Genomic DNA, 26,677 nt, shown 5'->3' on the forward strand with positions numbered 1-26,677 from the left:
TGCCTTCAAAGTGGTATGGAGCCTGATCTTTGAGGGCTGTTAGCATTGCCGCTTTGTCTCTGCCATTTCGGAGGTGGATTATTAGATCTCTCGGGGCTGCTGCAGGGGCTTTTGGCGCTTTTGGGATGCGGAAGCAATCCTCCATAGACATTGATTTGGCCTGTCTTGGGGGTAGCAACGTCGCCGTGAGGCGCCTCAGCATGTGTGGTAGTTCCTCTGTGTGTATGGCCTCTGGGACTCCCCTGATTTTTAAGTTAATTTTGCGCCGCATGTCTTCAATCATCGCAAATCTGTTGTCGTACTCTTCATTCTGTGTTTGGAGCTTCAGAATCGTCTGCTGCATGGAGGCAAGTTGTGTGTGTTCCCCAGTGATGGATTCTACTGCACCAATCCGGCCTTTCAGGCCCTGGAGGTCTGCACGTAGGTTCGCCACATCTGCCAGGATATTGTTTTGTAAGTCCGCCAGCAGGCTTTTAAGCACTGCCGTTGTTACTGGTGCTTTGTCTGGGCGGTCCAGTTTTGCGGCCGGTATTTCATCTTCTTCGGCTTCCAGGGACAGTTCATCAGATAAGTTGGAGTATACTTCAGGGTAGGCGGCCATGTTGGACCTGCTGTTCCTGTCGGAGGAGTGCGCCAATGTCTTGGCCCTGTCAGGGTTTGTCGGGCTTTATTTTTTTGGTTTTCCGACCCGTGTTGTAGTATGAGTCTACCTCCGTTGTCTGAGGTCGGCTCGGTCGGGTAATTTCTAAAGTGTAGAAATCTCACGCGGCAATCCGGAGCTCTGAAGCCGTGCGGCCATGCGGATCAGTCGCTTCTTGCTTCTCGACAGCATTTAGTTTTGTTTAAGTTTACTTAGCTTTGCCTTGTCCGGTCATCCAGTTTCTTAAACTTAGTGTGGTTTCATGCAATTAATGGGTTGTCTGCCCTACATCTACTCAGATTTCTGGGACTATTGGAAATTCCCACTGCCATATACCATTGCACCTCTAGCAACCCATTGACATCCCCTCCATTATGTAACTATTATAATTCTTAGGTACCGTATCAAGTGCCAATGGCTATATTGGCTTAATGTGACTGCCATGGGGTATACTAAGGCCCCAGATTAACAGCCAGGTACTTTGGGAAAGTACACTCTTCTCTGCATCAATTCCCAGTGGAACCTTTTTCGCCCCCAACATTATATCCTTTTCTACTAATTTGCTCCATATCTAATCATTCAGATGGGACATGCCTTCCCTTTCTAACACCTAGTGATCGGCCATGTGGACATTCCTTGAGACACTGTAGTGACCACACAGACTGTGACTTACTAACACTATAATAGGACTTGACATTGGAGTTACGTTTTTCTTTATTTAGTTTTCACGTTGTTTCTTATGGGAGAAGTGAATGTTAGATACGCCAACTGTATTATCACCAATGTTATTATAATTGTATCATGGTCTATGATTGATGCTTCCATGTATGCCATCTATTTTAAATTCACAATAAAAATTGTATTTGGAAAAAAAAAAAGCTGGCAAAAGCTTCAGCTCTTTTGTCTTCTGCCTGTTCAAGACCTCCCATTTTTCCCACAGCACACAATTTATGTAGCTATCCAATCAAAGACTTTGCATGTCTGGGTTTTGAACAATTGCTCTCTTCTGATGTTAGCTCTGCTGAGCTAAACAAACCAGGAAGTAACAGGACTTATTTCTGTTGAAGGCCAGGGAGATGTAACTAAAGCATGTGTACTACTTATCAAGCCAATGGGAAAAAAACAATAAAATAAAAATGACCTGCTGTTTGTAGCTTTGTGCTCATGGGAGCTATTTTAGAGCAGGCGACCAGGGCAACTCCCCTTTGCCCCTACATACCACTAGAATATCATTAAATATCAGTGTGTCATTATGATGCTGGTGTATAAACAGAGTGGACTGATATATGAATATCAGCAAAACATGGTAACTGAAATGTAAGAGAATGACTAGAATGTCAGTGTATTTCCTTGCATAACTAGAATCAGCAAGAAATGGTAACTGAAATGTAAGAGAATGACTGGAATGTCAGTGTATTTCCTTGTATAACTAAATCGGGGCCCGAGGTACCTTAAGGTGGCACGGACGTTTATCTTGGGCCTTCTTGGCTGGGAGTAAAATAGTGCACCCCTTAATCTATGCATAGTTTGCTGTGTCAATTCATGGGCCTGTGGAGAGATCAAGGGTCCAGAGACCTTTTGGTTTGCAGCTCCACTTGAGCAGACCTTGTATATTCCTCCCGCTAGCTTGCTTACTGTCACTGATAGTATTGGAGTGTAACTTCTAAAAACATTTTTATACTATCAGAGTGCTAGAACATGTGACAGGAATGTACAAAGTACAAGGTCTGCACCCGGCCGAGGTGCAGACATGAATATTCCACCAATGGACCACTAGGGATCTGAATGTCCACCTTCCTGGCCCATGGTAAAAATAGGTAAGGGTGGAATAAGCTTTAAATAAAATTGCTCCCCCATTACTTGCATGCACACATTAAAGCAGTACATAAACACTACGTTCCCTACACAAACACTATATTTCCTATATATACGCTATATCCCTTACACAAAAAAAAGCTCTACAGCCCCTGCACACACACACACACATTTGCAGCAGCCCCTTGCTACATACCATACACCACATACAAACCTATTTACAAATACATGCCAAACCACAAGCAGCCTCCAACACATGCACGTAACCTTTTCTTGATCCTGTCCAATTTTTGTCCTCTGGTATGTACAAAATGCACACTTCTCTGTTTTTTATAGCTTTGTATTATACTACTATGCATATCACTGTGTTTGTTTTTATTGTAGAGGAATTTAACAATACACTTATACACACTGAACATTTACTGTTGGTTTTATTGTAGAGGAGCTCTATGATAAACTGATACACACCACACATTACTATGAGGTTTTTGTTTGCTTTAGAGCTCTATGATACTCTCATATACACTGCACATTACTGTGAGTATTAATGCAAATGAGGTCAAGTTATATCCCATACTTGTAGTCCATAACAAAAATTCCTTGCACCGACCCTGACAAGAATGTCAACATACAAGTAGATGGTTTGCTAGTTAGTAGAATATCAGCATATAACTAGAATGTCTATGTATGACTGGTTTGTCAACATATAACTAGAATATCAGTGTATCATTAGGATAAGAGCATATAAATCGAAAGCACTGTATCACTTGAATGTTGGCATAATACAGAATGTTTGTGTCATTAATCAATTCACTTTCTAAAAACAGATCTCAAACTTGAAACAATACATTTCCTGCTGTTTTATACACGACTTTTAGCCCAAGTAACACATTGAGAATGATGTAAAATATTAAAGCCCAGCAGGATATGCTGACATTTTTGGTGTTATCTGTGTGTAGTTGGCTGTTAATGCTTGAAGAACCAAGCTGTGCCCTCTATATACGTAATAGTGAGAAAAGAAGTGTAAGAAATCTCTTAACAGTGATTCATACCAATTAAAATATGCAGGTGTGTATTGCTGTATAGAAGCTAAAACAGAAATATCCCCACGGTAATTAATAGTTAAAATTATATAGGTGTGTATCATTGTATGTATGTATTTTGTATATATATATTGAGGTCACGGTGTGCGTAACTTATAAAATGTTATTTTGAATGTGTTGAAGAAAGTTACATTTACATTAATGTGTAATATTTTAATTGATCACGATTTTAATAATTATGTTCAACATTATACGTTCTATATATTTTATTTGAAAATCATGTTCTGAATTTAATGTATTCCACACAGATGAACCAAATACATTGTTTAGAAGTAACTCATTGGCATCCAAATCGATGGAATCATTTCTTAAGGTAAATTAATGTATTAAAACCCCTAGATTGATGTACAGATGACTGGAAGAGTTCATCCAATTAACAGTCAATATATTTCATTCAAAATGACTAAACCCAGTTAGTAAAGGAAAACTATCACTATTTATTATTATTGATTTTACAAGATTGCATATAACTTCGTTTATTTGTGTTTTATTTTGTAATACATATACATATATAAATGTTTCTGTATTTGTAGGTGGCGGGAACACAGTATCTTCATAATGTTGTTGGTCCAACAATTAATCGAATATTTGAAGAGAAAAAATATGTTGAACTTGATCCAAGCAAAGTAGAAATTAAAGAAGCAGGGTAAGATCCCATTATTTCATATACTAAAACTAAGAGACAATTTGCGTTCTGAAAATGGTTAGTTTAGCATGTGATATGAAAGTGCAAGTTCCGTCAGTGACCTTTGAGTTACAGCTGAATTATCATGTTCAGGTTATATATTTAAAACTCAGACACCTAAGAACCTATCTTCTCATATATGACTTACGGAATTTACTTTTATCCGATGAGAGTTTTGGTGGCTTGACTTCACTGGAGTATCAGTTCTGCTTTTGAACTTACTATGAACAAGATCAATGTTGTCTTGTGATCTGCTGTTCTCAGCCTTTCTCAGTATACTTAGAATTAAGCTCACTCTAAGCTGTAAAATGATTCCACAGTGGAATGTTGTGCCAAGTTCATATTAATAAATGCTGGAATAGACAATTCTATTGTCTCTCTGTAACATTTAAAAAAACTACTTCATTTCTATGATACCTTTCTAATTTTGAAAAGGAACTTAGTGTTTACTTTAGTGCTTTCTTTCCTGACCAAGTGCTGTCTGCTACAGAGCTAGAGGATCTATGCGTTTTCAACCCTTGTTTACCACGTGTATACTGTATCTCTAACCCAGTACCACACACATGAATTCCTGTGATTTCTCTATTCAGGTGTTCTGGTTTACATAGGATCCAGACAGAAAGTGAACTCATCCTGCAGAGTTCCCAGTTTCTCCAATCATACCTGACCGACCTTCTGATATCGATAGCAAAGTCTGTTAAGTTGTGTCCTGCGACCATACGAGGTACTTTCAGGCAGCTCTTCAAGCGAGTGGAAGAACACTTTCCAGAAAATAAACACATGGTTCGTAAAATAAATTACCATATTTTATAGTACCTATTTTTTACAATACCATGCTTTATAATACCAGTATTTGACCCGGTGTATACCATACTTTATAATACCAGGATTATTTGCATTGTGTTCCAAGTTGTATAATATAAATAAACTACAAGTAAAATGTTGTACTTCCCTTGTTTCCCTTCTCTTGTTTGAAATTATATCCCCACTTTTTTTCAGAATGTAAAGTTCATTGCTGTTACCAGTTTCCTGTGTCTTCGCTTCTTTTCACCTGCCATAATGTCCCCAAAACTCTTTCATCTAAGAGAAAAGCATGCCGACGCTCGGACTAGCCGAACTTTGCTTCTTTTAGCCAAGGTAAGACACCCGAAGTGTTACTGGTTTTCCAATAGAGGTACACCTAGGCAAACCAATTTTTCTGATGGTTGTTTTATTTTACTAAAGTGCCTTAACAGCTTGATGCTAAATTTAATTGAGCAAAAAAAGTTAGGAACACACGCAGCCTGTTGGACGCAGGTCTTCACAGTAAATTTAAATAAAGAGTATATTTAATACAATGTGATTTATTGGTACATGGAGACAAAGCCATATGTTCAAGGCCGAAAGGGAACTTATTCATAACTGAATACCCTGATATGACATATAAGTATAACAAAGCTGGGAGATTTATCAAGGTAAAACAGGCGCTAAATGTTGAGATAATCATGTTTTTCTCTCTCTGAGCTTTTACAGGTTAATAATGTTTAAATCTTTCACTGTAGGCTATTCAGAATGTAGGCAACATGGATGCTCCGGTAAGCAGAGCTAAGGAATCTTGGATGGCTCCTCTGCAGCCAACAATCCAGCAAGGAGTTTCACAGCTGAAGGAGTTTATTATTAAACTTATTGATATTGAGGAAAAGGAAGGTAATTTTTGTTTTTAATAGTTTGATCAAGCTTTGCTATTATAATAGATATTGGACATGTCTAAACAAAACCCGTTTTTTGGAAACTATGTTATGTTAAAATAGCAGAAACCATGTTTAGAATTTTAGCTTCTTTCATAAAACCCACAAGTTAGAGAGGTTACCTAGTCACTCAGTTACAGTCAGCAACCTGCACCAATTTTGAGGCCAGTCTCTCACTGATAAACTAATAAAAAAAAATCTTGATTTTAGCAAGTGATTAGAAAAATGAGCTTAGCTGTGCTAGCAGTGATTGATAGAGACAGGAGCAGCATTTTTGCTTCCCACAGAAACACAGAAGTTTCCTGACAGGAAATGTATGATCTATTTCCCTCCTTTTTCTATGTGTTTTAAAGTGGCTCTATCATCTCAAACTTACCTTTCTTAAATTGATTTCTCTTCCTCTATCCAATTGTGTTCTCGTTATTTTCTTCCATTCTGAGTTTCTCCTTGTAAAAAAACATGAGACAAAGTAAATACATAAGACAGAGTCTGCCAGTATCCTGAAAATGGTAGCCACAACCAAGGATTTTTTAACAAAAGGCAAAAAACATTTTTGGGGAACAAACAGGACTCTGAGAGAGTAGGTCAGGACATAAAAAAAGCAGGCTAGTCAATAACAAAGCTACTGTAAGAGGGACCTGTCATGCCCCAAACAACTCATGCTATTTTGAAAGGATATAAAATTTAATCTATACATTGTGCTAACATTTTTGCTAGCAAATGTATAGATTGAAAGAAAAATCAATTAAAAAAATAAATAGATCTTTCTCCCACTTCTCAGTGAAATCTTCGGCATAGATTCTATGCTGACGGCTTGACTGACAAGGCAGAGCAGTAAAAAACAACCACATGCTCTCTTAAGCACAGCAACCACAGCACATGCTCTAGGGTTACCTTGGAAACTCCCTAGTAGACGCCCCTAGTGCTGACTAGGGAGTATAAGAACAGATTGACTGATGTCAATCTATTCCAGCACTGGCATCCTGGCAACTAAGCCAGAATGTCGGCATTACTGACAAGGTTTGCCCTTCTTGAGAAAACATCCCCAAGCAGAGGAAATCACAGATGACAGCAGGAGGATCTGAGGATGGTTCAGAGCTGTATGTTACACAAAGAGTAAGAAATACAGATTAAAGCGACACTGTCATGCCAAACTTACCTTTCTCCTATTGATTCCTCTTCTCTCCCTCTCTCAGAATCTGTTCTTTTCTTCCTATCTGATCTAGTTTTCTTTAAAACATAAGACAAAGTAGGGACTATTTTATCTTATGTATTTTTCCTACGCTTGACCCACTCTGACCCAGAGAAGGAGCAAAATCTGCTCCATTTCCTGTTGTCAAAGCAATTTTTCCATAATTCTCACATTCATTCTGCTGCTTCATTCGGTGTTCAAAGGCTGGTGAAACTACCGAATTTCGTCCTAACAATGAGAACAGTTTGTCCATTTATGTTAGGACGCAATTCTGTACTTTTCGTTAGGATCGGAAATTCATTTGAATAAATGAAAGTCTGATCCTATTTGTGCCGCGAGTAGATAGCTCCCTAATTCCCACGGTATCAGGGAGCTATCTACTAAAAGGCTGAAAGACCTAAATTGGTCTTTCAGGCAAAATTACTAATACTAAGTAAAGATTACTTAGTATTAGTAATTAAGGGAGATGAAAATCTCCCTTCTGTCCCTACTCACTATACCGCGAGTATGGGGCATGTCTACTAAACAGTGAGCACCCAGTGGCTGCTAACTGTTGTAAAAAAAGACCCCCCCAACATTATTATAATGTGCCCCTTAGTGGGGTACCTTTAAAAATAATCCACGGGGGCCCCCACTCGCGGTGCCCTAAACTTTAAGGGGGACCTATTGTCTGGCCCCCACCCATGAGTGGCGGGTGGGGCCCTAAGATACAATAGGGGGTGGCTACTGCCTTGTTTTGCCAGCATTCGAATGTCGAATGAAGCAGCAGGAGGAAGGTGAGAATTGTGGTAAAATTTCTTTGACAACAGGAAATGGAGCGGACTTTGCTCCTCCCCTGGGTCAGAGTGGGTCAAGCGTAGGAAAAATACATAAGACAAAATAGTCCCTAATTTGTCCTATGTTTTAAAGAAAACTAGATCAGTTAGGAAGAAATGAAGAACAAATCCTGAGAGAGGGAGAGAAGAGGAATTAGTAGGAGAAAGGTAAGTTCAGCTATAGACTGTAAGCCCGTTTGAGCAGGGTCCTCTTCAACCTATTGTTCCTGTAAGATTTCTTGTAATTGTCCTATTCATAGTTACATCCCCCCTCTCATAATATTGTAAAGCGCTACAAAATCTGTTGGCGCTATATAAATGATAATAATAATAATAATAATGACAGTGCCGCTTTAAGAAACAGAGCACATAAGAAAATAAAGTTTTAAATTTTACAAGGCTACTTAATGCTCCTTCCCCCATTAGAATGTTTATGAAATACCCACTTTGACTGTGTAGGAATTTCACAGAAATTTCAACCCGGCCAAAAGTTATACTGAGACAAAGTAAGAACTACTGTGTCTCAGTATTTCTCCAATGCCTGACACTGCTTGACACTGCGTGGAGCTACTAGTGACAGCTGCAGGGAAATTAGCTCTATCTATTGAGTGTCTAGTGGGATCCTCCATAGACCTCAAAGCTAAAAACGTTGGCTCCTGGCAGCTGAAGGACCAGGAGCAGAAGAGGACTGTCCAGGAGAGGATGGTGGTGCCCGTGAACAACAGGTTCAGAAAATTAAAACCATTTAAGAAAATTAAAATCCTTCCAGCCTTTAGATCCCCAGCCGGGATGTCACCATTGGAGGTCTGTGCAGATTAAGTCCCCAGGTGTTGACAGATCCGCATTAATTGTTTCTTTGATGATATATGCTAAAATGAAAAGCAAGGTTCACTTTAAAATATACCACTGTGCATTGTTTGGGACAATTAACTATTTTACCGTTTCAGTATTAGAAAATGATTGCCATTTTTTTTTTAGCTTTCCCTTTCATTGATAATGTCAAACCTGATATTTTGAAACCTGTATTTTCTGCTCATTCTAGTATGCTGCCATCAATTAGAATGTGGTTGCTTTCACATTCAGGTGATATTTTCATTAATGCTGTCTCTCTTCCAGAGCTAGACTTGCAGAAGTCACTGTCCCTACAAAGCCTCACAGTGAAGGAAGGCCAGCTAATGATCTACAGAACTAAATGCAAAGGTTATCTGCTGGCATCCTCCTTTAAGAAACTCTTTGTGTCATTAACTGCTGATGCATTGAGCTTTGCAAAAACGCCATATTCCAAGGTACAGAATGAATAATATAATTTTTATCTTTTTAACTTGTTATAACAGGAGATCAAAATAGTGGGTAAATCAGTTATGTTACATGAAGGTGTCTACATATTTATCCTGGTAATATGCTTCTGAGTTCTGCTGCATAAGCCTGACTTGATGTACGGTATTTTACAAGCAAAGTTAACTAATAATTCTTTGTTAATTAATTACACCAATTAAAGAACAAGCAAATAAGCAAAACTAGCAAAACATTTTACATAATAAATACACATGAACAAAACCTGAAAAGCATTTTTTAATTACCTTAAAGAAAGACACACTACAATGCCCATATGGAACATAACAGGTTATGGACATACCTAAAAGCTATTTGCATTATCAATGTACTTGGCTGCCCATAACCTTCAACCTTTTAGGTAATGAAAAAGGCTGTAGGAAACATATTTTTGCTCTTGGATACTCTAAGCACAAAAATAAACAACTTGAGCTTAATAAAGCAGTATTCGTGTATAGATTATTCCCCTGCATATCACTGCTCAATTCACTGCCATTTATGAGTTGACTGGCAGAAGCTGCATTAAAAAATTGTTTCATTTTCAATTAGATTTTATAGCACAAGTGGTTTACTTTGGAAGTTTTATCTTATGCTCTGTTAAGAAATAAGACATTCTAAATTAAACACAAAATATAAGAAATATAGACACCTGTGTGTGTTTCAGCAGGCCTCCTAGCTGTTTCAGCAGGACAGTCCCTAATTCAGGCTGTGTTGGCCTAGATTTAATAAGCTATACAAATGCTTCAATATTGTTGGGAAAATGTTTCCAGATGATTTACAGTTGCAAGAAAAAGTATGTGAACCCTTTGGAATGATATGGATTTCTGCACAAATTGGTCATAACATGTGATCTGATCATCATCTAAGTCACAACAATAGACAATCACAGTCTGATTAAACTAATAACACACAAAGAATGAAATGTTGCCATGTTTTTATTGAACACACCATGTAAACATTCACAGTGCAGGTGGAAAAAGTATGTGAACCCTTGGATTTAATAACTGGTTGAACCTCCTTTGGCAGCAATAACTTCAACCAAACGTTTCCTGTAGTTGCAGATCAGACGTGCACAACGGTCAGGAGTAATTCTTGACCATTCCTCTTTACAGAACTGTTTCAGTTCAGCAATATTCTTGGGATGTCTGGTGTGAATCGCTTTTTTGAGGTCATGCCAATCGGGTTGAGGTCAGGACTCTGACTGGGCCACTTCAGAAGGCGTATTTTCTTCTGTTGTTGATTTACTTCTATGCTTTTGGTCATTGTCCTGTTTCAACACCCATCTTCTGTTGAGCTTCAGCTGGTAGACAGATGGCCTTAAGTTCTCCTGCAAAATGTCTTGATAAACTTGGGAATTCATTTTTCCTTCGATGATAGCAATCCGTCCAGGCCCTGACGCAGCAAAGCAGCCCCAAACCATGATGCCCCCGCCACCATACTTCACAGTTGGGATAAGGTTTTGATGTTGAGGTGCTCTGCCTCTTTTTCGCCACACATAGTGTTGTGTGTTTCTTCCAAACAACTCAACTTTGGTTTCATCTGTCCACAGAATATTTTGCCAGTACTGCTGTGGAACATCCAGGTGCTCTTGTGCAAACTGTAAACGTGCAGCAATGTTTTGTTTGGACAGCAGTGGCTTCCTCTGTGGTATCCATTCTTGTTTAGTGTTTTACGTATTGTAGATTCGCTAACAGGGATGTTAGCATTTGCCAGTGACTTTTGTAAGTCTTTAGCTGACACTCTAGGATTCTTCTTCACCTCATTGAGCAGTCTGCGCTGTGCTCTTGCAGTCATCCTTACAGGACGGCCACTCCTAGGGAGAATAGCAGCAGTGCTGAACTTTCTCCATTTATAGACAATTTGTGTTACCGTGGACTGATGAACAGCAAGGCTTTTGGAGATACTTATATAACCCTTTCCAGCTTTATGCAAGTCAACAATTCTTAATCGTAGGTCTTCTGAGAGCTCTTTTGTGCAAGGCATCATTCACATCAGGCAATGCTTCTTGTGAAAAGCAAACCCTGAACTGGTGTGTGTTTTTTATAGGGCAGCTGTAACCAGCACCTCCAATCTCATCTCATTGATTGGACTCCAGTTGGCTGACATCTCACTCCAATTAGCTCTTGGAGATGTCATTAGTCTAGGGGTTCACATACTTTTTCCACCTGCACTGTGAATGTTTACATGGTGTGTTCAATAAAAACATGGCAACATTTCATTCTTTGTGTGTTATTAGTTTAAGCAGACTGTGATTGTCTATTGTTGTGACTTAGATGATGATCAGATCACATTTTATGACCAATTTGTGCAGAAATCCATATCATTCCAAAGGTTTCACATACTTTTTCTTGCAACTGTATCTACAAAAATTCTCATACACTTCTATTGATCAATAATTTGGCGAGCTTATTAAATGGTGGCCTTTATTCCCTAGTGTCCTGTATATGGTCAGGGCTAGTGCAAGGATTCTAGGCTAATTTATCCCCTCTTTTGAATGTCTTACCCCCTTTAGTGTGTCTTACATCCCCTTTATTGAATCTTATCCCCCTTGTATGTCTCTTACAACCCACTTGTGTGTGTCTCTTACTTTCCCTCAACCCCTTTGTGTATCTCTTACTCGCCTACATCTTTTTTGTGTGTCCTTTGTTCCCCCTCAGTCCCTTTGTATGTCTCTTTCTCCCCCCCTAGCCGCTTTGTGTGTCTTTCTCCTCCACAAGTTCCTTTGTGTTACTCTTTCTCCACCCCTAGCCTTTTAGTGTGCCTCTTTATCTCCATTCAAGCCCCTTTCTGCCCATCCAAGCCTCTTTCTCCCCACCAGCTCTTTTGTGTGCCTTTCTCCTTCCAGTTCCTTTGTGTGTCTGCCACCCCTCTTTTACACTCCCTTCCCTCTGTGTGTCTTTTTCTTCTCAGCAACTTTGTGTGTCTTTCCCCCTAACTCATTTGTGTGTCTCTTCCCCTAGCCTCTTTGTGTGTCTCTTTCTCCCCTTCCTCCTTGAGCGTTTCTTTCCCCCAGCTTTTATGTGTTTGTCAGTGTATAAGCCTGTGTGTGTGTCAATATTTCTGTCAATGTATGTGAATCTGTGTGTGTCAGTGTGTTTGTCAGTGCGGGTGTCAGTATGTCCGTCAGTGTATGTGCCTGTGTGTGTCACTATGTCTATTAGTGTATGTGCCTGTGTGTGTGTCAGTATGTGTGTCTGTATATGTGAATGTGTGTGTCACTATGTATATCAGTGTATGTATCTGTGTGTCTAAGTATGTCTGTCAGGGTTTATGCCTGTGTGTGTCGGTATGTCTGTTGGTGTATGTTTATGTTGTGTGTGTGTGTGTGTGTGTGTGTGTGTGTGTGTGTGTCAGGATGTCTGTCAATGTATGTATTTGTGTGTGTCAGTATGTCTGTCGGATTGTGTCTGTGTATCTGTATGTGTCTGTGTCTGTGTATCTGTATGTTGTATGTGTGTGTAAATCTGCATGTGTGTCAGTGTGTGTACCTGTTTGTCTGAGCATCTGAGCACCAACATTAAATACACATTGAAATGTCAACACTACATGTAACCACACTCCTGCATTGAAATGTCAATACTGCATGCAAACACACCTCTGTGTTAAATACCAAAATTATATATAAACAAACCCCTATGTTCAAAAACACGAAACATAAATGCATGCTTACATTCAAACTCCAACACCACATACAAACACATTCACACAAACATACTCCATACAAAAACATGCTTTCATTCAAACACACAAACACGGCTCAGAGCTATATGCAACCCTGCAAGCATTGGGAAATTGGTAGAGCCCCAGCTGTCAAAACATTGTTGGATTTGCACAACAGATAGGGTTCTACCATATGTCCAACCTTACAATTAGGACGCCCAATAAAATTCTTGCACCAGGGCTCTTTCTACTTTAGTTCCGCCACTGCGTTGGGGTGTAAGGCGTTATTGCATGACAGGGTGTGGGCCAAAGCAAATGCTTGCCCAGGGTCCAATTAATATTAAAGACGACCCTGGTGGCTAGGGATGCATACATTAAGTGTGTTTACTCCTAAATGGCCAAAAATTGAGTAGTGAGACTGCAGGGATACACCAACACCACTTAATTAAGCTACAGTTGTTTGGGTGCTTAGAATGTCCCTTTAACCTCACAATACTGTCCTATGGCTTGACTTTGAGCAATTAACAGTAATTTAAGATGATAGCATTATTTGACTTTGCCAGTGTAGCTGGTACAAGAATGGTTTGTGAAATTTAGCTTATGATTGCTTTGATAACTGTCGTGCTATACTGGACAAAAGTCATAAAATTTTATCAATCTGTTACTGATGCTAGGTTGTAATGTTAATCCTCAGAATTTGAATCAAAAACATCTTTATTTCACAGTTTCATTTTATCATACATTAGAAAACCTTCTCCTTAGATATGTTTCCCTCTTGAGTCGCATACCTTTTTCAGATCCCTCATCCCACTTTAGACTTCTAACAATCCCTATAGATTTCATTAATTTCACATTCCTTTGCCATCATAAGACTTATAAGCTCACTTCAGAAAACAGCTCATTTTAAAACCCTCCTGGCTGCGAGCCCTCTGACGACTTCATACCCACTTCAAGAAACACTGACAATGTTATACCTGTCAATCGTGAATACTGATTAATATTAATTTATATATTAAATATAAGTGTTTTGTATTTAGATACAGAATAAAAAATGTTAATAAAATTATATATATATATATATATATATCAAATTTCTTTTTATTTAAATGTTTTATTCTGTAACTAAATATAAAGCAAAAGTTGTACAATATATGTTAATGTAAAACTAAATCATATCCCTGCTCTGTATATCCAGTACTTGTGTTGACTATCTACTGAGAACATGCATTCCTATTCTTTTTTATTTATTTTTTTTCGTTCCAGAAAAGTTCCTTTATTCCACTATCAAGGATCCGAGCTTTGGAAAAAGTAGAGGAGAAGAGCTTTGGAAACTCGAATGTTATGCAAATAATCCACGCAGATGAATCTGATAACTTGGAGGCCTTATATTTGCAGTGTAAGGTACTGATATAATCAGTATTAAACAAACAGATTAGAAATCAGTTTTCTATATTGTGAATTGCCAAAATAATCTTTGAAGTCAGTTATATATACTGTATATATAAATATTTTATATATAAATAACTAAAGGTAAACATCTAGTCTCACAAGAATGTAATTTCTATGATGACGACTATACCTAAAAAGTAAGTGGCGTTCACCTCTGAAGAAAAAATATGTTTTTGTTTTTTTTGTGGGGGTGGGCCATGTTGATGCTGGTCCCCAGCTATGACACAATGATCCTACCTGTTTATTAAATAATAGCTACAATCCACAACTCATGGGGGAATCCATAAGTGTTAAGTGGGGGCTACTATCTAATAAAGGGGGAGGGACATCCACAAATCGGAGTGTACTAAATTAAGTAGGACATATACTGTATCCTTATCTTTGGGTTCCTGTGCCCATGTTTCATTGATTGTTTTTGATTGACACAGTACGGTCACTCTAAAAAGAGTACATTTTCATTAAACCAACGATTGCAGAGTGATGCGTTCTTCGTCAATTAAAAATAAAATGCTATTTATTCAGTATGTAGTGAAGAATATGCACAAGCAAAAGGATAGACAGGATCTCAACAGAACTAAATCCAATCTAAACTAAAATCTGCTTGATAAATGCAAGTTATAAAATGATAATATATTCTGAAGCGAAGACGGTGTATATATAATTTGTTTTAAATACTGAGCTTAATTTATGTGAATGTCACTGGAGAGGCCATTGTTCTATAAATGAGGATGTTCTGCTACTTTTTGGAATCTATAACTTAACATTCGACCACTAAATATAGAAGTTACTCTATTGAGACAACTGTTGGTGCTATTATACATGTCAGATGTATATAGAGATTATTATGTTTGTTGTATTTACATAATGCTTTATAATTAACACTTGTAAGAACTGTTCCTACAGATGTATTAGTTTACAGGTTAAAAAATAGAAGACGTTACAGTGTAATATCCCTTCAGGACCACCACAGTTTATCCTTTGATCACAGAAAAGTCAAACACAATCACTAGTCTGTACATGTGTTTTATTTTAGGGTGCAAGGTGGTAAGGGATTAAAAATTGAGAATTTAATCTCAGATAAGACCAAAATATCTTACTTATTTTATCCCTGCAAAATGGCTGACTGTGTAAAATATTCTTCAGGATATCTGGAAGAACACTTATTTCTCCTATCGTATTATTCTTCTCTAGTGTGTCAATGAGCTAAACCAGTGGTTATCTGCATTAAGGAAAGTGTGCGTAAACAACACAAATATGCTATGTTCTTATCATCCTGGGGTATTCAAAGGAGAGAAATGGAGTTGCTGCCACCAAAAGGAAAAAGGAGGTATTGCATTCTGTGTCATACTGTATAATAGAAATAGAGTCAATATAATGCATAAACTGTCCTAACTTCTACTCCCTACTAGAATTGTATGTTTTTTTTTAACTTTTAAAATGAGTCACTCTGTTTAATTAATTACAACACAGCAATGCAGTATTAAGTATCACTTTGGAATAGTCTGATTGTTCCAAAATATAAGTAAACATAACATAACATTAATACGATGACATAAATCCTTGATAAAAAACAGTAGCAAACACTGTGTGCACCAGTATTAATTTTGTCGACTAACATTTTTGAGATTTAGTTGACTAATATTAAAACAATTCAGATTACTAAAATACAACTAAAACTAGTGAAAATATGACTAAAATTAAATAGACATTTGCTGCCAAAATTAACACTGCACGGAGAGGCTGTGGAAGGCACAAAAGAAACAACCCAGTGCTTGGGAGAGAGGCACCTGCACGGGCTGGAAGGAGGGGCTGTGAAAGGGGCAAAAGAGACAAATAGAGGTTTTAAATAAACCCATTAGAGTTACCGTGACAGAACAAAACCACGAAATCCCCTTGATATACCTCCCATACTCAGCCCACCCATATGCTTATTAACCTCATTCACCCCTATAGAAACCTTAATAACGATTCACACCTCAGTGTTCTAAGTGTTTGTTCTTTGTAGCCGGCGTTCGTATGGACGAACACGTGTTTGCGGCCATCTTGTTCACACGAACGCAGGCAGCGGTATTTGGTCATCAAGTGCATGGAACTTCCATCCTCGCCTGCATTCTTTTCTTTACATCTTGGAAGAGCACTGTTCGGTGAAATCATTTGCATGGATTAGGTGAACACTCTCTACACAACTAAAGCATACGTTCAGTATTTTATTCGTTTTTGTACTCCCGAAAGAGACCAACCGCCACCACCGTTCTCCTGGAACTATTTTGGACAGGTGCCTCGTGTGCGGTTGGTCAAAACTTTACCCCGGTGGCGATTCGGCTGTGTTCATGGGATCTGAGCGTTTTTTGGATATGTTGCGCGCTCAGATCCATGCTATCTGGGGATATAAGACTTGAGGGGGTACCTGGTTGTTATATGTCTGTTTTGGGGTGTTATAAAATATAGATTTTTCTGTACCTGAGAAATAATTGAGTTATAGTTTTTTCTCATGCAATTATCTCTCAGACACAAAGGATCTTGGTAGAAAAGACCATGTTTTTTGTGTGAGAAACCCCAAGTAGGGGTCTATGCATAAAAAGCCCTGTGTGGCCCCTAATAAAGTCAGTTCACTCCCAGCATTCAGTCTCGACTAATGTCTGCGGGGGAAAGCTATACCTGCTCTGGAGTTAAACTTATTGGGAAGCTATACTTTTCAACAGTGCTATTACTGGATTTGCTGCAGCAAAGTTCGTGAGAGGGAGAAAAAGACGTCCTTGGCAGCAAAATCCGTGTCTCTACCCGCGTGGCTGCCACATTTACGTTGTGTTGACTAAAACCTACTGGAGAGGGGGCGGAGCCTGGCTTCCAGGCTGCATGGACGTGCTGCAACAGAGCTCCTGAGCACAATGGCACAACTCGGGGCAAAAAGCCCAAAAAACATGCACGCACAGCACCTGGAGGGTGATAGAAACGTGGGGGACACCCGGACAAAGCGATGGATACCAGTTGTTAACCCACTACTTACCGGGAACCGGCACCAGCAACTCGAGGCCTACTTGAGACCCTGTAGGGGAGAGGCGGCCGCTCTCCTCGCGGGTAACCCTGCACATGGAACCTCCACGCTACTCACCTCCTACCCCCCCCCTTTGGACCGGCGGGGGTCATCCCGGTCTGCAAGGTGTGTCCGGAGCCACCAGCTACACAGGGATGCAAAGCGGAGATAAAGCAGCGCCGGCACCCACACAGCTACCCCAAGATGGCGGCAGCCGACACGCTGTTTGCAAACAATCAGCTACAGCTAAAGATGATCCGACGAGACACCGCTCGGCGCCTGAACGCGATATTCAGCCGCTTCTGGGCACAACTCAATGACCGCATAAGAGCAGCACAAAGCACTCAGGAACATTCACGGACGGCGGGTAAGAGAGGCAGCTGGCGGCAGGGGCAGGGAAAGGTACCCTCGGGCACAGCGACAGGCAACCCACACACCCCCAAACCACAGAGCCCACCCGGGCTGAAGGCCAAAAGGGCGAAGACCCGGACGCATCGCCCACACGCAATGAGGCTTTATCGCCGCAAGCGGCCAAAGTCCAGCAGGCCCTCCATTGCGCCCGAGAGGGGAAGCAACTCAAGCTCCAGTAGTTTTAGAGTTCGTGGCACCGAGATGCAGGCCTACAAAACAGCCTGGGGCTGGAAGGATGTCTTCACACTGCTCACTGCTACGGCAGCCTTCAACATCACCCCGACCAATGCTCACTGTCCCACAAGAGACGGCATCGGCTGATAGAGACTCTCTGTGTAAAGTCCCAAGACAAGTCAGCGCCAGGCCCATACTCCCTTAGTTTAAGCCTGTTAAACCAAGTGTCCAGGACTGACAATCTTACCTATGAAGCACTAAACCTGTTGATCTAATTGTATGGCGGCAACCTGCAGAATCCCACTGGCGAACCCAAGCAGCCTCCTGAGAGAAGGCGTCGGATGATGGAAACACTAACCGACACATTCTGGCTGTGCCGAGAACCGGGCATTACACAGCATCGACTTTGCCACGCCACTTACCGAACATATGGACTGTACCAGGCAGCAGGACACTCGAGAGACACTTGAGCGAACCCCAGACAACAGTGAATACTTATTATGTGGCTCATCTAAGGCTAACTAGCTTCTATATAAAATATTGTGTTTTAAACATGTTAGCTAGTCTCTCCCCAGATTGTCTACCTTGCTTTATCCGCATGCCATTTATTTACTTCACCTCTCATGCACTGTCAAAAGCATATTGCTAGCTATTTCAATATTGTCTGAATATGCCTTTATTAACTAAATAGCAACTGCGCGAATTTTGAGGTGTAGTCTACAATTAATACTGTGTGCACAGCTTGTTAGAGACTCCCCATTTCCTGAGGTGGACATACTAGCTCAGCCTTGTTCAATTCGTAGCCTGTAAGTTTTGACCCTACATCGTTTATTGTGTTAGCCTATTCCTACTGTTTGAGTTAAACCTATGCGACAGGGAAATCTTGAACCTGCTTCTTTATCTTATACAAAGCTTACACACTTAAAAAGAGTGTATCATCCGCATGTAACCTTATCCTGTTCCTATTATACTAAAAAAATGTGCACTGTCTCGCAATTACCCTACTTGTTATCTATGCCAAGCAGCTCAAGGAATGCCGTTGGGGTACCTAGAGCCAGTTGTAATCACTATATGCACTGCAAAAAAATAAAATAAAAATAAAAAAAATCTACTGGAGATTTAGTCGACTAAAACTAAACCAAAACAAAAACAATTCAGATGGCTTAAATACAACTAAAACGGCTTTTTAGTCAAAAGACTATGACTAAAACTAAATAAAAATTTGATGCCAAAATTAACACTGGTGTGCACTATAATATAATCTCCTAGACACTATGCTTGTTTGACCCCTTCACCTCTTGGTTCTGCCAACATTTTGTTTGTCAATTTCTTAATGTTTAATTTTCCATTTTTAATATGGTAAAGCACAGTGGAATATGCAGATACTATATAATATTAAAATATTATATTAACACTAAAATATTATTATCATTCATTCTACCCAACCTATGGAGAAAAATTTAAAGAGATGAAATGACATAACAGAGGGAAAAAAACATCACAATCCCAAAACTTGGATAGACAGATAGACAAAGATACTGTAGATCAGCGGTTCCCAACCCGTGGTATGCGTACCCCCAGGGGTACAATTCAGTGCCCCAATAGATACGCGAAATAATTTTGGTAATGGCGGCCGCACGGGCTGGGAACCGGCCCAGACTGGCCATCTGGCAAATGACAGAACTCTGCCTGCAGCCAGCGGAGTTGCAGGCAGGGTAGAGCTGCTTGCCTTCACTGGACAACCAGGGCAATGCCCACCCCCTCCCCTCCCCCCTGAAGAAAATGTAAGAAGAGTGGAGAGGGGACATACACTTTTTTCTTCATGTTTGTTTGTTTTTTTAAACAATAATGAAAAAATATATGCTTAATAACTCATACCCCCTCCAATATATAGTATCACACATAGCATCCCTCACACACTCACAGACACACAATACCCATCACCCACACACTGCACTCCTCAGAAACACACAGAGCACCCCTCAAAAATACAGCACCCCTCACCAGTGGTGTATTCTGGTTTTGTGCTGCCCTAGGCAGGACAAAATTCAGGCGCCCCCCTCCCGCGCCACCCCACCCAACCCAACCCTTCCCCCCGCCCCGCATTCTAAATACACACACACACATTCACTGACAGATACGCATACACTAGCTAACAGAAACACACACACTAACAGACACACTCACACTTAGTAACCGACAAACACACTCACTAACAGACACACTAACAGACACACACTCACTCACTAGCAGACACACACACTCACTAACATACACACACACTCACAGGCAAACACACACACAGTCAGATACACACAGTCAGACACACACACAGACTAACAGACACTCTCACTGACACAGACACTCTCACAGACACTCTCACAGACACAGACACTCTCACAGACACTCACACAGACACTCACACAGACACAGACGCCATCACAGACACAGACACTCTCACAGACACAGACACTCTCACTCTTGCAGACTCACTCTCACAGACTCACTCTCACTCTCACAGACTCACTCTCACAGACACAGACACAGACACTCACAGACACAGACACTCTCACAGACACTCACTCTCACAGACACTCACTCTCACAGACACTCACTCTCACAGACTCACTCACTTTCACAGACTCACTCACTTTCACAGACTCACTCTCACTCTCACAGAATTACTCTCACAGACTCACTCTCACTCTCACAGAATTACTCTCACAGACTCACTCTCACTCTCACAGAATTACTCTCACAGACTCACTCTCACAGACTCACTCTCACTCTCACAGACTCACTCTCACAGACTCACTCTCACAGACTCACTCAATTACTCTCACAGACTCACTCTCACAGACTCACTCTCACAGACTCACTCTCACTTTCACAGAATTATTCTCACAGACTCACTCTCACAGAATTACTCTCACAGACTCACTCTCACAGAATTACTCTCACAGACTCACTCTCACAGACTCACTCTCACTCTCACAGAATTACTCTCACAGACTCACTCTCACAGACTCACTCTCACAGAATTACTCACAGACTCACTCTCACAGAATTACTCTCACAGACTCACTCTCACAGACTCACTCTCACTTTCACAGAATTATTCTCACAGACTCACTCTCACAGAATTACTCTCACAGACTCACTCTCACTCTCACAGAATTACTCTCACAGACTCACTCTCACAGACTCACTCTCACTCTCACAGAATTACTCTCACAGACACACTCTCACAGACTCACTCTCACTCTCACAGAATTACTCTCACAGACACACTCTCACAGACTCACTCTCACTAACACAGACTCACTCTCACAGACACACACACTCACCCACATTAACATTTTTTATTTATTTATTTAAACACCCCCCCCCCAGCCTCCTTACCTTTGGGAATGCTGGGGGGGGGGGTCCTCTGCAGAGGTGTGTTTCCCTGGTGGTCCAGTGGCTGCTGGGCGGCGCGGACGGCGAGGGAGCACTTCCTCTGAGCTCTCTGCTCAGCTCCCTCGCGCGCCGCCCGCAGAGTGAGGCTGGAAGGCGGAGCCGGAATATGACGTCATATTCCGGCTCCCAGCCTCACTCTGCGGGCGGCGCGCGAGGGAGCTGAGCAGAGAGCTCAGAGGAAGTGCTCCCTCGCCGTCCGCTCCGCCCAGCATGTCTGTTAGCCGCGAGGCTAACAAGGCATTTGCCCTGGGCATTTGGGGGCGGCGTTTTTTGCCGCCCCCTGGAAAATGCCGCCCAAGGCAAATGCCTTGTTTGCCTCGCGGCTAATACGCCCCTGCCCCTCACACACATAAAGCACACCCCTCACACACAGCACCCCTCACAAACAGAACCCCTCACATAGAGCACCCCTCACACACACAGACAAAGCACCCATCATGAACGCAGCACCCCTCACAAACGCAGCACCACTCTCACGTAGCACCCCTCTCACACACACACACACACAGTACCCCTCATGAACACAGCACCGCTCACGCAGAGCACCCCTCACAAACACACAGAGCACCCCTCACACACACACACAGAACAACCCTCACACACAGCACAGTGTGTGTTAGGGTATGTATCAGTGCATATCTGTTTGTCAGTGTTTGAATTTCTGTGTCAGTGTGTGTATTTCTGTGTATCTGCATGTGTGTGTCTGTGTATCTCATGTTTGCATCTGTGTGCCAGGGTGTGTATCTGTATGCCAGAGTGTGTATCCTTAAGTGTGTCATTGTATGTATCTATGTGTATGTGTATCTGCATGTGTGTCAGTATGTATCTCGGTGTCAGGGTGTGTATCTGCATGTGTACCTGTGTGTCAATGTGTTTATGTCAATGTGCCTATCTGTGACTCATGGTATGTATCTGTGCATGAGGATGTGTGTCAGTGTCTGTATCTGTGTATCAGTGTATGAATATGTGTCTGTGTATCTGCATGTTTGCCAGAATATGTATCTGTGTGTCAATGTGTGTCTCAGTGTATATGCATGTGTGTGTGTATCTGCATGTGTGTCAGGGTGTATATCTGTGCGGCAGGGTGCACATCTGTGTGTCAGGGTGTGTATCTTTATGTCAGGGTATGTATCCATAAGTGTTTATGTGTATGTATCTATGTGTCTTTGTATCTGCATTAGTGTTAGGTATGTATCTGTGTGTCAGGGTGTGTATATGTGTATCAGGGTATGCATCTGTATGTATGTCAGAGTATGTCTTTGCATGTGTGTCAGGGTGTGTATCTGTATGTGTGTCAGGGTATGTATCTGTGTGTCTGTATGTATGTGTGTCAGGGTATGTATCTGTGTGTCAGTGTCTGTATCTGTGTCTGTATGTGTGTGTGTATGTATCTGTGTGTCAGTGTCTGTATCTGTGTCTGTATGTGTGTGTGTGTGTGTGTATGTATATGTGTGTATCTGTGTGTGTCAGTGTAATTATCTGTGTTTCACTGAATCTGCATATGTGTCAGTGTATGTATCTTTGTGCCAGGGTATGTATCTGTGTACCTGTACGTGTGTCAGTGTGTGTATCTGTGCATCTGCATGTGTGTCAGTGTTTTTATCTGTATGTTTGTGTATCATTGTATCTGTGTCAGTACATCTGTACCTGTATGTATGTCATTGTGTGTATCTGCAGGTGTGTGTGTGTGTGTGTGTGTGTGTGTGTGTATCTGTATCTATATGTGTGTCAGTGTTTGTTTATGTGTGTCTGCATGTGTGACAGTTTGTGTGTCTGGGGCAGAGGAGAAACAGGGAGAGCCTGGATCAGAGGAGAAGCAGGGAGAGCCTAGGGCAGAGAAAAAGGGATATGGGACAAAAAAAAACATCAATTTAAAATAAATGCAACTATATTAATTACAAACATTTTGTTAATGGGAGGGATGCAATTTATGGAAACTGGCTGCCAAGGGGTACTCAAGTGAAAAAAGCTTGGAAAACAATGCTGTAGACTATGTTTTAATGTTAAGACATTTGTGTAATGATTATCTAACAATGTAACCTAATTAGCTATTTTCTTATGAAACAGATGCTGGCTGTGATAAAACGCGCCATGAAGTCACTTTACAAGAATGGAATGATCTTCTGGATCCAGATCTAGAGGCACAGCTTATTTTCAGGCACCTCCTTGGAATGAGGGACTCCCTTAAGTATGTATGCTGTACCAAATCACTGATTTGCAAGCTATGAGTGGAAATCAAATAGCACATTTGGTCTGACGATTCTTGGAGATGAGTTCATAGCTAGTATTACTGTGCTAGTCAGGAGATGGATGATAAAGCTAGGGTGACAGATATTGTGGTAGGACATTTACATACAATGCCTTGCAAAAGTATTCAGAACCCTATAAAATGATCTTTTTTCCTGGATTACAAATTATATATACAATATTTTTATTGCAAACACTTTTTCTCTCAGAGTACATTTTAAATATAAAAATTGGATATTTTTAGGGAGACATTTAACAAAAAAAATGAACTATGCGGTTACATAGATATTCAAATGCCTCAGGCCCACTATATCGAAATTAATTTTGCCCATTCTTGGCAGATTTGCACCAGGCTGTTTAACCCCTTAAGGACACATGACATGTGTGACATGTCATGATTCCCTTTTATTCCAGAAGTTTGGTCCTTAAGGGGTTAAATTGGCTGGGTGGAACTTGTGAACTGCAGTTTTCAAATAGTGCCACAGATTCTCAATAGGTTCAAGGCTGTATCTGGTACAGAATAAAATTTGTAATTGTGAAAAGAAAAATCTAGTTCCCAACAGTAGGTGGCTCTTATATTATTTGAAGGGATCTATCCTACCAGTTTTTAACACTAGGTGGCAGTGTTGCAGTAAATATTCCAGATCTTTTGTAAATTTACTAAATTATTTAAAATAATGAACACAAAAATGAAAGAGAGAGATTTACAATTTTTTTTTTTGTGGTGATTCATAAATCTGTCTACGATATGTAATTTATAGGTTTTTATAAAACTATCTGAAAAGCATAAAGCATAAACTTTCTAAAGTGTTATGTATCCCACCACAATTTTGTACCTCTGTACATATTCTGACTCACTTTTTTCTGCATATTAAAAAATATTGCAAATTAATTAGAAAATAAAGTATTATTTTGTTTAAATATATATATATATGTATATATATATATATATATACCTAGTAGAGATCACTCTGGTAATGTAAATTCAATCTGCTGCTTTATTGAGCAAACACAGTGAAAAACACAATAGTCGACGTTTCAGTCTATGCAGACTTTTTTCAAGACAATTTACAATGTGAGCTTGTGGCTGTTATATAGATAAGAAAAGAGTGTGATTGGAGGGTGTGGTAATGAAAACGAGGTAGTGTGACATCACGTGATGACGTGGTGTAAGAGAATTAGCATAAGTGATCAGGTTTAACCCTGTGAGGGTGAAAAAAAGCACAAATAATATATGTATACAGAATATACAAAAAGGATCTCTGAGAACAACCCAAGAGGAGAATACTATGTGTATTGTTCTGTCTGTAGTATCAAAGCTTCATAGTCGAAAGAGGCAAATAGTAGACATGTGCAATTCGTTTCAGTCCGAATATGAATTCGGACAAATTTCGGGCAATTCGGACATTCGGGTATGAACAAATGTCCGAATTGCCGAATTGCCGAGGTCCTGAAGTTCCCGAAATTACCGAATTTCCGAAGTGTCAAAGTGCCGAAGTTCCGAAGCACAGTATTGCCTAAGTACTAATATACTTACCCAGTGAAAGAAGAAAAATTTTACATTGTATACAATTTTAAATAAAAAGTATACAAACATAGCCAGGATTCACCTGTAAGCATTTGCACTTACAACAATCAAGTAACATACATTCATATAAAATGTAAGTTACTTGGCCAGTCAATGTAATGACAGGAATGAATAAGTAGATAACTCCCTAATTCCCACGGTATTAGGGAGCTATCTACTAAAAGGCTGAAAGACCTAAATTGGTCTTTCAGCCAAATTTACTAATACTAAGTAAATATTACTTAGTATTAGTAAATTATGCCCCTACTCGCTATACCGCGAGAAGGGGGAAGTCTATTAAACAGTGAGCAGCCTGTGGCTGCTCACTGTTAAAAAAAAATGTCCCCCTTCCTGAGCCCCCACCCCTGAGTGGTGGGTGGGGGCCCTAAATTATAATAAGGGGGGGACCTAATGTCCTCCCCCCTGGCCCCCACCCCTGAGCAGTGGGTGGGGGCCCTACAGTAAAATAAGGGGGGGGGCTATTTATTTATTTTTTAAACAGTGAGCAGCCACAGGCTCCTCACTGTTTACTAGACATGCCCCTACTCGCGGTATAGCGAGTAGGGGCAACATTTACTAATACTAAGTAATTTTTACTTAGTATTAGTAAATTTGTCTGAAAGACCAATTTAGGTCTTTCAGCCTTTTGGTAGATAACTCCCTAATACCGTGGGAATTAGGGAGTTATCTACTAAGTGGCTGCAATAGAAGTGCCGAAGTCCCGAAATTCCGAAATGCCGAAGTTCTGAAGTGTCGAAGTCCCGAAGTTGCCGAATTTCCGAAGTGTCGAACTGCCGAAGTTCCGAAGTTGCCGAATTGCCGAAGTCCCGAATTGCGAAAATTCAGAATTTCGGAATGCCGAACCGAACCGAAAATTTTCCCCATGCACATGCCTAGCACATAGTGTAGTTTTAATTGTGACTAATATGTATCAGAGTGCAGAGCTAGTACAGAGAAGTAGAAAGGAGAATACCAAAGTTACTATGAAAGCCCAGATAGCAGATACATTCATAAAGGTACTACTCCAATAAATTTGCACAGGTCCAGACAGATCTACAAGGTCGACTATTGTGTTCATCACTGTGCTTACTTAATAAAGCAGCAGTTTGAATTTACTTTATCAAGACTCCAGAGTGCTCTCTGCTAGGTATATATATTTTGGTTGGAGATTGTGCACCGGAGCACAAAAAGACTGGGAATATTGAGTGCTGGGACCTGGAAATATATATATCTAAAACGCAAAAGAAAAAGATGCACAAAAGTCTAAATATTTTAAAAGACTGTCAGAACTGATCATTCACACATGAAATGATCATAATATTCTGCGATTTGTGTCATATCTCCCAGAGGGTCTGTTTTTCCTCAAA

The 26,677-nt window shown here is 40.4% G+C and overlaps 1 protein-coding gene across 1 annotated transcript in view; it reads left to right on the forward strand.

Moving 5' to 3' along the window:
- LOC134612449 (ras GTPase-activating protein 4-like) overlaps positions 1 to 26,677 on the forward strand; it is a 228,250-nt gene that overhangs the window by 198,581 nt on the left and 2,992 nt on the right. The window contains exons 12-20 of the mRNA XM_063456808.1: positions 3,807 to 3,871; positions 4,092 to 4,204; positions 4,834 to 5,026; positions 5,243 to 5,380; positions 5,785 to 5,929; positions 9,094 to 9,263; positions 14,233 to 14,370; positions 15,610 to 15,745; positions 23,564 to 23,684. Coding sequence (XP_063312878.1) covers positions 3,807 to 3,871; positions 4,092 to 4,204; positions 4,834 to 5,026; positions 5,243 to 5,380; positions 5,785 to 5,929; positions 9,094 to 9,263; positions 14,233 to 14,370; positions 15,610 to 15,745; positions 23,564 to 23,684 — 1,219 coding nt within the window. The remainder of the gene's footprint in view (positions 1 to 3,806; positions 3,872 to 4,091; positions 4,205 to 4,833; positions 5,027 to 5,242; positions 5,381 to 5,784; positions 5,930 to 9,093; positions 9,264 to 14,232; positions 14,371 to 15,609; positions 15,746 to 23,563; positions 23,685 to 26,677) is intronic.

This window comes from Pelobates fuscus, chromosome 1, assembly GCF_036172605.1.
Source record: "Pelobates fuscus isolate aPelFus1 chromosome 1, aPelFus1.pri, whole genome shotgun sequence".
Classification (NCBI taxonomy): Eukaryota; Metazoa; Chordata; class Amphibia; order Anura; family Pelobatidae; genus Pelobates; species Pelobates fuscus.